Source organism: Hydra vulgaris, chromosome 09 (genome assembly GCF_038396675.1).
Source record: "Hydra vulgaris chromosome 09, alternate assembly HydraT2T_AEP".
NCBI classification, from domain to species: domain Eukaryota; kingdom Metazoa; phylum Cnidaria; class Hydrozoa; order Anthoathecata; family Hydridae; genus Hydra; species Hydra vulgaris.
In genome coordinates, this window is record NC_088928.1 from 35,847,674 (window position 1) to 35,864,171 (window position 16,498).

General features: G+C 31.4%; 2 protein-coding genes across 3 annotated transcripts in view; one reads left to right on the plus strand and one right to left on the minus strand.

The window, feature by feature from the left end:
• The window catches only part of LOC100198543 (protein white), a 108,447-nt gene that overhangs the window by 11,909 nt on the left and 80,040 nt on the right, over positions 1-16,498 (plus strand). The gene's annotated exons all lie outside the window — the stretch shown is intronic.
• On the minus strand, positions 13,570-15,985 carry LOC136084749 (uncharacterized). Its single transcript, XM_065805536.1, has 2 exons — positions 15,382-15,985; positions 13,570-15,278 (listed from the first exon to the last, which is right to left on the minus strand). Exons 1-2 carry the CDS (start codon positions 15,962-15,964, stop codon positions 13,891-13,893), a joined length of 1,971 nt encoding a protein of 656 aa, XP_065661608.1. The 5' UTR covers positions 15,965-15,985; the 3' UTR covers positions 13,570-13,890.

The following is a 16,498-nucleotide window of genomic DNA, read 5'->3' on the forward strand; positions in this document are numbered from 1 at the left end:
ATGTTGCCTTTATTTGATTTTCTACAAAATCGTCGCGGCATTTCTGTAGAAAAAAAAGCATACTCATTATGTAAAATATTTCATTTCCAATTAGAAAGGTTCATGGGGTTGCCTGTCACAGAGTGACAACCATCCCCAAACAAAATGTGACAAGCAACCACTTCAGGGCTAATAATAATTGGAGCTTAATTTTACTTGCATTTTACTTGATGCATGTGCTTTGATAACCGGTGAACTAACTAGATTAATCAATATTAAAACCATCTATTATTTCCTAAATTCGGTAGAAGAAAAACACAAAATAACAAAAATTTTACTTACCAAGGCTTAAAATGAAATTTTTGCGAGTGTTCATTAAACAAGGGTAACAAAAGTTTCGCATCTTTTATAGTCTTTTTAATATTAGCGTTGTGACAACCGTCCCACGTGACAACCAATCCCGCTCTCCGATACATTCACCTATTTTTTTTGTAACAAACCTTTTCTTTAATTGTTTGTAATTACAAACAGGAGCTGAAGTCAATAAAAAAAGTCAACTTCACTGTTAAGGTTTTGTTTAACTTTACTGTTTTCACAAAGTTCATCTTCACTAAAATTACAAAGTTCAATTTTACTATTTTCACAAAGTGCAACATCACTATTCACAAAGTTCAACTTTATTATTACTATTTAAGAGGTTTTCCGACATTTGTTTTGATTTAGACCATGGCAATACTTACTACTTTTAGTAAAGCTGTGTATATAATAGCATCGGCCATGGCGATACTTACTTCATAAGTATCGCCATGATTTAGACGAATACAACTACCACAATGCATTCCGCTTCTGCCAATTTATGGGAAAGGTTTATTTACCTAAAAGCAAGCTACCATAACTTTGGGAAGTCAAATTATTGGGTAGTCATTCATTTTTCAAGAATTACTCGAGTGAAAAAAAGTAATGCTTAATGGTGCAAAAGATAAGCGGAAAAAACTTAAAAGTGAGTGGCAAAATAAAGACAAATAAAATATATTAAAAATAAAAAACTAAAATTCAAGTCGTATAACAACTTTCAGAATATTTGAAGATCTGAGTTTATTATCAAGAGAAAGAATTTTTTATGTTGAATTAGAAAAGGTAAAAGTAAGTTTATAAATTAAAATTTCGCAAAACAATATTATTCCGAAGGTAGGGTACACAATAAGCAATGCAAATATGATTAAATTTTGTGTGACTGCTCATACTTTCTCATGCCGTATTTAATGTAAGTATTTTTCAAAACTTAAAAAAGTAAAGCATTTTTTCATAAATTTACATAAAACGTTAAATACATTGAGTTCTAATAAATTTAATAATTTCATTTCATAATAAAAAAGAGTTTTTAATGTGTTAAAAAATAGCATATATCCTGTATTGTATTTAAAGTTTTATGTTTTGCGTATTTATGAAGAAATGCTATATACCTTTAGGTTTCATGCGACTTGAAATTAGAATCATGTGATCGGCATAATCAACTAGCTAGTTATCGAATCGCATGTTTTGACGGCGATAAAGAAGTTTTAACAGTACCCCTTTAAGTGGTATAAGAATAATTTATGTAACTGATTTTATTAATAAGGATAATAAGCAGCTCGAAACCTATTGCGCCCTCCCCATTCTTGAAGAAAACTTCTCAGCTTCTCAGTTTTAAAATTTGCTTTGTTATCTATCAAAATTTTAGATGGCGCACTTCACTCACAAAAGATCAGGCGGAGTTTTTAAGTTATATATCAATCGAAAGAATATTAAACAGGCTTTCAGAGTTTATTGTTAAATATTTTATAAAATTACATTTCATGCCGTAAAAATGCAGAGAAAGATAACTTTTTAGACTAGGAAATAGTAGCATGTTTGAATGTGACTTTTATTAAATTCTGTATGTTTCTGTAAAAATCTGAATACTGATGGATAAACTTCGACCCTTCTTCTTCTAATCCAATATAGGTTTTGATGCCGCCCGGACCCGCCCAAGAATAACTATTTTCAATTTAAAAATATTACTACATAAATTGATTTTTTTGTTGTCTAAAACATGACTGTCATTTTCAATGAAGTTGCATAATATTGTCATAAAAAGATATATTTGTGGTAACTTTAAGACCTACTATTAATATAACCTCAAAATACTTCCTTTGAATTAATATAACCTCAAAAGCTTTCGCAAGTTGAAAGAATTTACAAAAAATCTTTTTGTCGATTTAAAATTGTGTAAATAAATAATAAAGTACAAATTGTCTTAAATGAAGATAAAGAATAAAGAATTTATTTCTTTTGTAACTGGTTATTAAAATGTCGAAATGTTATTAAAATGTCGAAATTTTTAAAATGTTTTTTGGAGAAGAAAAATGTTAGGAAAGTTAAAGGTGCTCAAGAAAAAGAATTAGAAAAAAAATTATTAACATTACAAACCACTACAAACAAAAATGAAGGATGTTCAATACTCCAAGTATAAATTTCATTGAAAGTCAATTTCCTGGTTTGAACATGAATTTAATTTTGAATTTAAAGAGCTTATCTGGAAATTCTCAAACGTATTAGAAACGCCAGAATTAAAGAAAGGGCGCCATACATTGCCTTTTAAAGACATAGGAAAACGAGCTAAAAGAATAGCAGTTTCTAACCTGTATGAAAAAGCCGAATATGATACAAAGTATATACTCGAAAGATACACAGTCAAACAAATAGGTAATAAGAACTTAGAAAAAATTATCATGTGCATTCTACAAAATCAACAATTGACATATGATATCAATAAAAACATTGACAAAGAAATAAAAAAAATGTCTCCAGAAAAGGGACTTGCTTTTCTATTAAATTATGGTTTTACTAAATCTCAGTAGATGGAGAAAAGATTGGAAAGTAAAGAGAAAGGTGCAGATATTTATCCGCTTTACAGCGATATTCTGGAATTTTAAAAAACGTAGATCAAAAAATATGCACATCTCTGACAAGGAGGCAAATGTGCCATTACAAAATCTTCTAATACATACTGTTCAAAGAATAATCAGAATCAGATTGGCGCAAATAATATCCAAAATTACTAATAAAGAAAAGGACTCAATTGAGTTGATTTTTGTTTTAAATTGGGGATTTGGTGGAACCAGTAATTTTTCCCAATTCATTCAAAAGTTCGATGAGTTATTTGAAAGTTCATCATACGCTTTTTTCTGTTACCATTGTACCTATAAGAATTCAAACATATGATAGGGATGTGTTTTGGGAAAACCCAACTCCTAATTCTGTTAGATTTTACAGACCAATGATCTTAAAGTATGCTAAAGAAAGTAAAGAACTTATTTTGTTTTTAATATTAAAAGCTCTTTACTTTTAACAGCCATCGATGGAAAAATTTTAGCTGAAATCACTGAAACGCGTCTTATAAATTGTGTCCGCTTTGTAAAGCAACACCTTCTAAAATTAGTCACATTAAAAATTACACAAACAAATTATTTAACACTGAGAAAGCATTTTTACTCTTTGGAATAATTCCACTTCATTGCTGGATCCGTTTCATGGAATATCTCCTTCATTTGTCGTACAAATTGGATATTAAGCAATGGCAGGCAATAGGGAAAGTAAATAAAGGTTATGTAATAGCTCGAAAAAGTCTTATACAAAAAAGATTTTGGGAAAAATTAAATTTACACGTAGACAAACTTCATCCAGGTGGCACGGGTTCATCTAATAATGGCATTACTGCACAGCGAGCTTTTTCTAATTCAATTTTGTTATCAGAAATTTTGGATATAGATATAAATTTTATTGTCCATTTAAGAACAATATTAATATGTTTGTCTTGTCAAATTCCAATTGATCCAATCAAATTTGAAAATTATTGCCTACAAACAGTTTTAATTATCAATGAGAAATATTCATGGTATAAAATTCCTACTTCTGTTCATAAAATGTTTGCTCATCGAGCTCAAATCATGGTTGAATTAATTTTGCCATTTGGAACTTTTGGCGAAAATGCTGGAGAAAGTCTTCACAAATGTCATAGAAAAGATCGTATGGATCACGCAAGAAAAACCTCAAGAATTAACAACTTAACTGATGTTTTTCGTTGAGGTTTAGAAAAATCAGATGCTTATATTTCCAGTATTATTTTGAAAAGTCGTTTGAAGTCTGTATGTAAATCAGTACTACCAGAGGAGGTGTTGCAACTTTTACTGATTGAAAATTCCACAAGAAGTAAGGATGTTATTGAAGAGGTTTTACCTGAACTAATTAATATCGTCAATTAGATTGCGCTGATGTAGAAGCCGATAGAAGTTTATCCGATAACGAATAAATACTGAGCTATAATTACGAAATTTACTTTTAATTAAAATAATTCGAAATAATTATGGCTAAATGATATCAGTGCTTCTACTTTTCATGTTTTTTCTTATTCCGCAAGTCCCCTTACTTGGGGAAAACTTCTTTTGTATTTTTTTAAAAAAATCAATTTTTTTGATTACATTTTTAATCTAATAATTTTATTTTATTTATATTAAAAAATATATTAAAAAATAAAATTGGAGCGTCATTTTCAGAACTAAAAAAAAAATGACTGTCTTGTTTTGCGTAAAAAAAAAACAATCTATTTAAGTAGTAATATTTTAAATTGAAAATAGTTGTTCTTAGGCGGGTCAAAACTTACATTGGATTAAAAGAAGAAGGGTCGAAGTTTATCCATCAGCATTCAGATTTTTACAGAAACATACAGAATTTAATAAAAGTCACATTCAAACATGCTACAATATTTCCTAGTCTAAAATATTTAACAATAAACTCTGAAAGCCTGTTTAATATTCTTTCGATTAATATATAATAACCGGAGGTTCAAAGGTGTGGTTTTCTGAAATAAGATAAAAGTTCGAAATTATTGCTTTTTCACTAAACAATTGTTCTTTAAAAAATGGCAACTTTGAGCCTCTGCGGGGAGGCGCCGAGTGGTCTAAAAAAAAAATTCTTTCAGAACATGAAAATATGACTAATTTGCAACAATCTTGGATAATCAGAACTTTTTATATCGGATTTTCTTAAATCTTGAATTAATGCTACTTTTTGAACTATTTCAAACCACTGTGCAGTGGAATACTGTAACGGAATTAGTAAAAATAATCACTTTTTTTAGTTTCCACATCAAATCCAAATTCATTCTTCACATTAAAGCATCTAGCTCCACGTGCTTTTTTCGGAATCATATCAAATCAATTCTTTCTGGACCACATCAGCTTGCCACCAACTTTATGCACATACAATTCCAACACACGAACACCATTGTATCCAACCTATTTACGTTCATTATTCTCCAAATCATATTTTTTGAAATGCCTTATGACATAATTAAGGCCCAATACTTTATCATTGACAAAAATGTCGTACACGTATGGAGATGCTTTCCTTTTTACAAATTCGTCTTCATCAATAATGGCATTCATAAAAAAAATTTTCATATTCATTGACGCAAAATTCATTCCAAAACCAAGTTGTGTCAAACAATATTTTTTGTTTCGAAATACCACAGTTTAGAATCGTCAAAGAGGTTCCTCAGTTTTTAACTAATGATAAACCTTGCACAAATCATTCTCTATTCCCTCAGCTTCTTAACACACACCTCAGTTTTTAACTAATGATAAACCTTGCATAAATCATTCTCTATTCCCTCAGCTTCTTAACACACACATTTGCATCCCTTATATACGTTTTGATAAAAGTGTTAGTGAATTCTCTACCACTACACAACTAGGTGTATTGGTAGAGAATTTGCCTCAAAGGCAAAAAGTTTTGAGCTCAATACCAACCATGTCACAGGTAGCACCGCGCTCTACTTGTTTCTTCGCGCAGCAACCTTGTTCGTCAAGTTTCATGTTTTGAAGTTATAGAACTAAGAGAGGGTTCTAACCACAACTAAAGTAGCCTCTTTGACTGTAGTGACCTTCTCGGCCTTGGAGTGGTGAGTTAATATAAAATAAATCTTTTAGTTTATTTTCGTATTCTGCTCTTGCATATTTTTGCAAAGATCATCTACGTATACACGGTTCAAAATTGTTCTTAATTTGGGTAGCATAACATTAACTGGATTCTGCATTTTAGCAATTATTTTCGTTTGTTGTATCCAAACGGCAGCGTCCGAAGCTCCATCATACATTTCAAACATATCCAATAATTTCATACTTGAGTCAATGCCCGGTTTGAATGTAATTTTCTCACTCTAAACAAAAAAATTTTTCTTACCAAATGATTTGTTTCTCTTCTTGAATTTAATACTTCTTCACAAAAAAATTTACATCAATTTATACAAAATAACTATCTACGAAAATCTACTTTAAAAAAACTACTTAATACAAAATTATAATTAAAATGATTGAGAATTATTAACAAAAAGAAACCACGTAATTACCACGTAGATTATTTTTTTTTTGCATTATTGTTTTATTTTATTATACATTTTTAAAAACTTGGCTTTTAATATAGGTTCTAATATATTTATGATAATAATTTAACTTGTAACTGCAATTTTATTAAGACATGTTATCTAAATATTGCAACTTTGTAGCTACCAATATGACTACTACGTATCGTTAGCTATAGATCTTAGTTATGTTATTAGTTACTAGATAGCAACAATCTAAAGCTAGTCGATGGCTACATATCTTAGCTTTTTAGCAAAATGTTGTTACACTATATAGATAGCTATATTTCGTAGCGTTGTTGCTAGCTACGACATAACAGCAATTCTATACCCACTTTGTTGCTATAGAATTATATATAATTCTATAGCAACATAGTTAATGTTGAAAAAAAACATTATAATTCTATTGCCACCGATTGCTATAGCGATATATATGTATATATCATGAGGTTTTAACTAGCAATTTAGAACTTTTTTTTTAAAAAAAAAAAAAGGTTTTAAATTGCTAGTTTAAAACCTCAATTTTCAAATTCGAAAAAAACTCTTCATCTCATTAGTCTCATGTGAACAAACTATATATTATATGAGGCGTTGCGAACGAAAGGGGCACACCAACCAAAATCAAGTTTTGAGTAAGCGCGCAAAATTACACTTTTTCCTACCACGTGGTAGAAGAGTTTACACCCCCTCCCCCTCTGTGGTAATTGGTAGTTAGTGGTTGCTGTGCCTCTTTCGGACGAACGTTTTACTCGTAACAAAGTGTGTTTCTTCATATTTTATCAGGTGTAAATAACAAGGAATTTTCAGTCAGAAAGAGGCCCACTGACACGTTGATCTTGTGTTATATTGTAGATGACAGACTAAAGTAAAAAATGGTTAAAGAAAACGGATTTTCAAAAATTAGTTGGTGTGCCCCTTTCGTTCGCAACGCCTCATGTGAGCAACCTATATATTACCTTGCGTGAATGAAGAAACGGTTCCAAAAGATAATGAGACACTTTAGAATTTTGCAGACTGTAATAAAAGAACAACACTTTGACTGGGTGTTGTTAAAATGGGAACTAGTTAAGATAATATAAAAATTTAGTTAGAGTAAGCCTAAATTGTAAGCTATAGTTGTAGTCAGTGTCATAGCCCCGAAAACCTGTCAAATGGTCCTCATAATCTTAAAACTTTTTCCATTAGATATTACTAAATAATAAAAAAAGCTATTACTAAATAATAGCTTTTACTTAAAATCTATTACTAAAAAAAAGATATTACTAAATAATAAAAATGATTAAAAAATTTAAGGTGCCCCTAAATTAGATAAAAATTAATTAGGCCTCCTAAATTCGCTCGGCGTCGCCCAGCGAATTTAGTTAGCGCGCGTAGGTTAAGTTTTAATTTTTCGACAGTCCCAACCCATCTGCCAATGTACTTATTTTCACTACGTTTACCCCTATTCAAGTCAGTCGATGTATGAACATAAATATCCCAGTTTGGCTATCATCTATAAATCCGAGTAAGCAGATGCGAGGGATGCTTAACTTGGATTTATTGGGGATATAAATAATATTAATGTATTGTTTTCATGGGCGTAGAGTACTCAAATTTTCAAGGGGGGCAAAAAGTTAAAGGTTCGATTTTTTTGAGTAATGTATGTCTACTATCCAGTGTTTATTATTTTTGATATAGAAATAAAAAATAACATCTTTTGATTTTGGTTAACTAGCATCAAGAAACTAAAGTAAAACAAGTAGAGATGGAACTTTACTTGGTTTCCAAATAAAACATTCTACGGCGCGTTTCGTTTTTTAAAAAAAACTTATGTAACAAAAAATTCATTTCAAGATTCCGGGTAATTTCTTTATGGATATTCATTAGATAAAAACAGCGTTCAGCCTTTCCTGGCTCATGGTTGATTGAAGAAAAGTCTACGCAGACTACTAAATAATCGTTCTGTTGTACAAGTTGACTCTGGCTGGACCAGAATTATTTTTATAAAATGGACAATTTCCGAAGCAATGCTTCTCAATCTAATTTGTTCTTTAGCGCAGATGAAATCTAGAGCTGATTGAAAATCTTCTAATTGAACTTTTTTTTTCTTAGCTTTGTCAATGAAAAGGTCCCGGTGAAGCTGCAGTCTTTGATAATTAGGAAAATTGTCCTTGTAGAAGTTTTTTTATATAGTCAATACTGCATTCATTGTTATTTGATCCAACCACAAACTCTTTAACTCGTGTTAAACGATGAGTGGTTTCAGTTGATTCAAAACTATCGGTGAGGCCAACCAAAACTGCATCTAAACTGGTAAAGTATAACTGCTTGGAGATCTCATTTGGGTCTTTTGGCTGGCAATAAGTTTCCCTGATGCCAACTTCAAATCTTGCAGGTACTTTGTTTATCCTGGGCAGAGCTGGTTCGTTTAAATCAATTGTTTTTGAAACGTGACTGAGTACGCAAAGATCTCAAAATTTGTTTCAGGGTCTGAATGATAGGTTCAGCCTTACTAAAGTTGAGTTAGCTTCCCTAAAGTTGAATGCTTGAATCTTCTAGGATAATAAAAATGATTCGAAGAAATTCAAATTTTAAAAAGGTGTCAAAAAGCCGAAAAGTAGACAAAAAAAATTGCTTCCGCTCGGCATTTAGTAAAGCCAGGGTTGGTGGTAAAGTCTTCCAGCCAAACCAGAATTGATCTGTAATTACTGGTAATAGATACTAGAGATGTCTTGCCCATTATCCATCTGGTTCGAAAAAAAGGTCTAAATGATGTTCCATTTGGGTGTCTATCTTCGCTGTCATTTTGGTCTTTTAGATTTAAAAACCAAGCGAGCATCTTTGACGAGCCTCTGGTAAAAGCGATGAACTTTTGAACAAGTGACATAATATTTTCAATATCAGGTATGTTTTTTATTTCAACATGTATGAAAAAATTTTAAATTGTGAACTCTGCAATGAACAGAAAGGGTTCTGTTTCTCTCATTGAAGAACAAGTTTTTGCAACCCAGGTATTTTAGAAGACATGGCAGCAGCTCCATCGTAGCATTTTCCCCAAGGCTCGAGACAGTTCTCTAGTCTAATTTGGAACGAAGAAGGAAATTTTTTATAATCAAAAACAGATCTATGATTTTAGTTGTGAAAAATGAAAATGGTTAGCTTCATGAAGGCAAAACTTCTCATAAGCTTTCTTCCAATTATTAAATCCATTAATAACAAATCCTTGAGCGGATTTTTTTTCTCTTGATTCAGTAGGCAGCGGAAGGTTCATATCTGTTGCTTAGACACACGAGGAACAAAAGGCTTCTTCTTTAACAGCATCATACTTAATCCACTTGAGCTGGTCTTCCCAGCTGGACAGATATCGATGAATGCTTTTTTTCAATTTTTTTCCATTTGAACCTTCTGTTGATTTGGATTTGGATGACGAGGAATAGGGAATTATGTAAAGAAAAATCTCTTATTTTAGATTGTTATAAAAAGTCTTATATGAATTATTAATGAGGTTGGCTTGTAACTTTTTTGTTGATACCCACTATTATTATCAACAAGATCTAAAATTTATGTTTGTAACTTGTATGGCAGATGAAATAAAGCATATTGGCATTATGAGAATTATTCTTCTTAGTTCGAATGATAAACTTATCCATGCTGTAAGTTTTTTTTTTTTTTTTTTAGTTCTAATTTTTTTTAACTTTAATTTTTATTTCTTAATTAATGGAAACTAATTAATCATTTTTTAAAAGTAATCGACAATAACGGGTGATGCGGAAGTTATCGGACAAAATAAAAACGTCAATAACTTATTTATAAATAAAAAAACAAACTACGATTATATTTTTTTTAAATAAAGCATTTATCTTTTAATAAAAATATATTATCTTTTATATGAAAAAACACCACCATCTGCAATTGATCTCAATTTTTCTCTGACGCCTTTCATATGCGACTGTAAAAAGTTTAAATCAATTTCTTGTAGTTTTAGTTTAATGCGATCAATCAAAACTTGCTCTGTTGAAGCTTGCCAACCTTCCTCGTAAACCTTCTGTGTCAAATGTCTCCAAAAATTTTCAATTAGTTGTGCTTGAGGCACATTTGGATTCTTTATCAACGTAATAGACATATTGGTCCATCCAATTTAGAGAATCTTTAGGATAATGAGAACTTGCTAAATCTGGCCAAAATAAGTAGTTAAAGTCTCCATGATACTTGTGAATAAATGGAAGAAGTCGTTTTTCTAAACATTCATTAATATAGATTGATGAATTAATTGCTACAGCCTTGGAAGTGCGAAACAATTGCTCGGACATACCACGGTCAGATATGGCTATCCACACTAACAATTTTTTTGGAAATTTCTCTTTTCCTATAAAACGAACACTTTCTGGACATGTCTTTTTGTTGTTGGTGTAGTATCCAGAATTTCCAGGCATGTTGTCCCCTGCAAAACAAAAGTATTTTTCGTTATCGATGACTAAAAGCGATTTTGTGTTATAAAGTTGGTTAACTAGTTTCCTGCTTCTTTTCTTTGCCTTTATTTGTTGTTCTATAGTGTATTTTGGAGTCTTTTCACGTTTTCTATATGTAATATTCATTTTTTTTAACTGATGACCAATTGTCGATTGATTTACACCGAATTTAATACCTATTTTTCTCTGACTGACCCCTTTTCGATTGTTGACAAGTCTTGTTAATTCGGCTTTCTTTTCACTAGTCCAAGATGTTGGACGACCAGGGTGCTTTCTATCAGAAAACGATTGAACAGTTTAAAGTCTTTTTAGGTTATCATATATTGTACTTCGAGCAAATTCTTCCATTTCAAAATGATTTACGATTTTTTTTTTTTATATCAGGTTTATATACAAAAAACATTTTTAGTCGCTTTCGAAAAGATTCTCGTTCAGCTGCATTTAACCTCATTTTAAATAATTGTGTTTCAAATAATAAAGTTTATATTTTATAGAACGTTTATGCCTACGCATAAAACCACAAAAACTAATTATTATGCTCAAATAATGAAATTAGGATTTGTCCGATAACTTCCTTATCACCCGCTAACCTGTAATTTAAACAAATCATAAAGTGAATAAGAAATAATACTAGTAATTAATTTTTAAAATGCGACTGTTATAATTTAAAATAAAAATGAGAATAAATATACAAGCATCGCTCAAAATGTTTACAAAGTAAAAGTAAAAAGTAACTAATTAAAAATTTACTCAGTGTAAAATTTACAGACAACAGCTGTTAAAAAAGTAACGCACTTTTTTAACAGCTGTTGTCAGTTATTTTAAGTAGTTTTTTGTATAAAAATGTAAACGTAGTAAAACTGGTAAAACTTTAAATTAAATTTTCTTTTAAAATTCTAAAAAGAAAGACTAAAATTTGAAACGTTCATAACTTCATAAAGTTATTGTTAAGTGAACTCACCGTTACTTTGAGATTTGAGTATAGTAAGCTTTATTACAGTTAAATCAAGTCTACCAAGGTACCTTGTCTAACTGGCTTTCTTTAAAGACTTTTTAATTAATACTTTCTTTTTATTTGAATCTTTAATTTAATCAATTTAATTTAATTTTATTAATATGAAATCTACACACAAAAACAAAAACGTCGCGACAAAAATTACTTTAAAGCACTAGTATACGGCGTGAAAAAAATCTTTAATTGAGATCAAAAGGCTATTTGTTTTATTTTATCGAAAAAACGTATTTTTTATCTGAAAAAAAGATTCGCTCGTTCATCAAGTTTTCCAAGTATTTATCTTAAAAACGATTTTTTGGGGTATGTTTATAGCAAAGGATTATTTATTTCTTCGCTTTTTACGGAAAAAGAAATTGATTTCTTCCTCTGTTTAAAAATAAAAAATTGAAATAATATTTAACATAAGATTGGATAAAATATCGAGGGTGACAAACGAATTTTCATTGGGCAAGGTTGACTTAAAGAGGCAGCGTGTCCCCGTTGCACCCCATACTCTACGCCTATGATTGCTTTTGAAACGTAAATCCCAGTGTTCGATAAGTCTACTATTCAATTCGATAACCGTGTTAGCCTTAATTATCACCATAGTAACTCCAACGTTACTAACCCTTTTTGCTTTTTTTTTCTATGTAATGATGCTACAGTAATACTTACAGTAAAGTTTAGTTGAAAAACAAAGTTTTTGCTTACAATTTGATTACGAATAAACCCAATTTTTTGAAACTTTAACAGATGCTTGATCTACGTATATCTATCTGTGTATGACACAAAATGATTGAACACACGTTTTAAACTTATGTTCAATCATTATGACTGTGTAATAAGTATTTTTGTTAAACATTGTTTAACAAAAAATATTTTTGTTAAACAATGTTTTTTATAAAGTCCCGTAGCCGTATTCCCATCTCTCCGTTAAGCTTAACAGAGCGTTAGTCAAAAATTTCTTTTAAATTACATTAATAAAAAATTTATTTAAAATTATAATTTTTTAGACATAAATGTTTTATTTTGGTATAAGTTTTATTTTAACGAATTTATATAAATTTTCGTCTTTTCTTTAACTTAGAAATATTGTAATGAAATTTCAAACAAAAGCTTAACGAAGAGATGAGAATACGGCCACTGACCCGATTATAATTAGTGCTTAAATATCGAATTCTTTTTTAGGCGACCTATGATTTAACCGAATCGTAAATTTCAATTTAGAACCAAATATGAGAAATAAATTACACAACCGAAAATATTCACGAAAAAATTAGAACCAAAATAATTTCAATCGAATTTTCGATCGAAAGTCATAATTGTATTTAAAACCGAAAAAATTTCGATCGAAATGTCATAAATAATTTTAGAACCGAAAAAATTTTCGATCGAAAAACGTGAAATGAAGTTTTTAAATTAAACTAAAATAAAACAAGAAAGGATTTTGTAATTCGATCCTGTAATGAAAGGATACTTTTCGGTTCTAAATTTTTCGGTTGTGAAATATTTCGGTGATATTTTCGAGGATAAATATTTTCGGCTCTATCATGTGACACGGTTTTTAATAGTGTATAAGTTCACTGTTGTAAAAAATGACCAAAAACTACTTTGAGCTGACCCGAGAAAACCGCTTTGACAGGGTGAAACTACAATGTTTCCTGACTCCAAAAATGTAAAATTTGAAATTTAACTATTTCGTCCGAGAAAATAATTTTGATTTTTAGTTTTTAGTACTTTGCACAATAGGGCGAAATGACAGCTTTTCAAATTTTGCATTTTTACAGCATTCAAAAACTCTTCAAAATAAGCATTTATTACTCCAAAACATAACTGTCTAAAATTCACTTGAATAATAGTTTATTCTGACACAACTGATATAGTTTTTCATTAACAAGATGGAAATAATAAACACTTTCTTAAATAATTCTTTTAGTTATTCTAAGCCAAAACACAAAAACAACCTCTTGATTCTAAACACATAAAGAGCAAATGGTACATAAAATAAATTCTTCTCAATATTTGATTCTTTACAAATGCTTGCTGTTGTAGTCCACAACACATGAAATAAGCCTCTTTGCATACTCAGGATGATTGCGGTCTCTTTTGTATCTCTGCCAATGCGAGCAGAAATTATGATGCATTGATTCTGTTGCCTGCTCATTAAAGATCCCCAAGGGAGCCCTTTTGATCTCAATGAATTGCTTCACATGGAAGAAAACAGCATGAACTTTTGGAGTCACACTGATGTTCATGATTGCTAAATATGAGTCTCTGAAGCGATCAATTTTTTCAGAAAAGTCATCCTCCAGAACCATACCAAAACATGCTGTCACCACAGACTTAAACTTTCGAAGGGCATCAATGATTCCAAAGACTTGAAAAGCAGACTCAGTCACTGCAATTCTTTGAAGGAGGTCAAGATTGCTGAGAAGCTTGTGACAGGCATTCCCTGCAAACTGCCCACCATGGTATGGTTCTTGTTGAATGTGGAGAGCTGAGGGCCACTTGACAACATTGGGCCAAACTTCTGTCATGGCTTTGTACATGTGATTGACCACACCAAGGAGAAGATGGAGTTCCATTGGTGGTATGAGCTCCAAGATGAGTTTGTTTTCAGAACCAGATAGCAAAGGCTCATGCACTACATTGCCAAAAGATCTTGCCTTTTTGATATCACCACCAGACTTAGCAAACTCTTGATAACAGGTAACAAGTGAGCCTAGTGTCCTCAAAGATCCTGATTGAGAAAGATGCTTTGATTCTGTGTTGCACCAAGAGCAAGGGTGAGTACTTGCATGGCTCTGAAGGCCACAAAGGATGTTGGCAAGTTTCATGTCGCATGAGACAACAAAGTTGACTTTGTCTAACTTGATTAAAGACAAGATCTGCCTCACATTTTCAAAGTTTTCTGGTAGTCCTTCTGATAAAGCCATAAGCATTTGACGCTTTACACTACTGTCTTTGGCAGTCCTCTGAGTTAAAAGTTTTTTCCGTGGTGGTGACCTTGAATCACAGTGAGAATCCAACTCCATAATGCCAAGAGAAACTTTCAGAAATCCTCCACCTCCATCAATTCCCAACTTGACAATATGATTCTGGAAAACTCTTCGAGAAAGCAGGACTTCATTCAAAAGCTCGGCAAGATCCTTGCAATGCACAACCACAAAGTCAGTGGAGTTACTCTCTGATAAAACTTGGATGCTGGTTTGAGTAAAAAACTCAGACAACTGTTTGCCAATGGCTTCAAACTTAGCAAGAAAACTAGTCTCCACAATCTTGGTGTCACTGACTCTGTTGATGGTTGATGCCAATTTCTTCATGCCAAGGTTGGACAGTCCTGTGTTTAGCTGAACTTGTACAAGATCTTCAGTTTTGATGCTGGGTTCAGGAAAAAGAGCTCTTGCACTTGAGCTTCCTAAAAATGAAATTATATTAACACTTTTTGTAATTTTAAGTTTTAAAATTAAAGGTATTCCCTCTGAACCTGCCATCTTTATATGTATATATAAAAGTATCACCTGTTTTAACTCTAAGTGGTGGGCCGCCTTTAGGATGCAATATTTTGACAGTACCGCCAGGTGTGGAAGGTTTAGTAGAGATGACTTGAGTAGCTATCTGCTCTGCAGCGAGTGGATCAGCTGTAGCTAGCTGCTTGAGATTCTCTCTAAAAGTGAATGGAGTGCACTGATGTGGCAGACCTCTTCCAACTAGACTCAAACAATCACCACATCTTTGAGGGGTACAATCTTCCACAGGTTTAGAATAGTCCACTGGGCTCTTCTCATTCAACTTCAAATGTCCAACTTGACAAATAAGACAGTTGCAACCTTGATCTCTTGTTGGTGGTCTAACTTTTATAGATGAGAAAGGAAACAAAGGTGGCAAGTTAACATCTTTTCCTTCATCTTTTCTCCGAAGAATTGTTCGACATGTGTCACAAATGCCTCTTGGCACTCTGGTATCAGTCAAATCAAGACTTGTATGGTAATGCTTGAGGATCTTTTCAACAAGGAACTGTGTCAACTCTCGAGAGCACTTCTTCAGACACAAGACACAGACAGATTTCCGACAATCTTCATGATTTTTTGAAAAATTTGGCATTTTGAAATTTTTCTCACACAACTGATAACTGAAACACTTTAAAAAAACATGTTCACTGCTAATTCCCGGAATTTTTAGATTGTTTACAATTTTGATGCAAAACTTAAAACAAACATGTTCACTGCCTATTCTCGGAATTTTCGGCTTGTTTACAATTTTGATGCAAAACTTAAAATAAACATGTTCACTGCCTATTCCCGGAATTTTTAGCTTATTTACAATTTTGATGCAACAAAATGTTTATAATATAGTTCAACCATGAAATTGTAGGTAAAATTTTATCTTCTGAGTTAAAATAAATACAAATTATACTTGCTATACAGACTGTTATGTTTTAGAGTAATAAATGCTAATTTTGTAGAGTTTTTGAATGCTGTAAAAATGCAAAATTTGAAAAGCTGTCATTTTGCCCTATTGTGCAAAGTACTAAAAACTAAAAATCAAAATTATTTTCTTGGACGAAATAGTTAGATTTCAAATTTTACATTTTTGGAGTCAGGAAACATTGTAGTTTCACCCTGTCAAAGCGGTTTT

Bases quoted from the DNA above. Each gene is read 5' to 3' on its own strand.
- LOC136084749 (XM_065805536.1), bottom strand. From the start codon at position 15,964: ATGCCAAATTTTTCAAAAAATCATGAAGATTGTCGGAAATCTGTCTGT. The intron at 15,279-15,381 runs GTGATACTTTTA...TTTCATTTTTAG, and splicing joins ACCACTTAGAGTTAAAACAG to GAAGCTCAAGTGCAAGAGCT.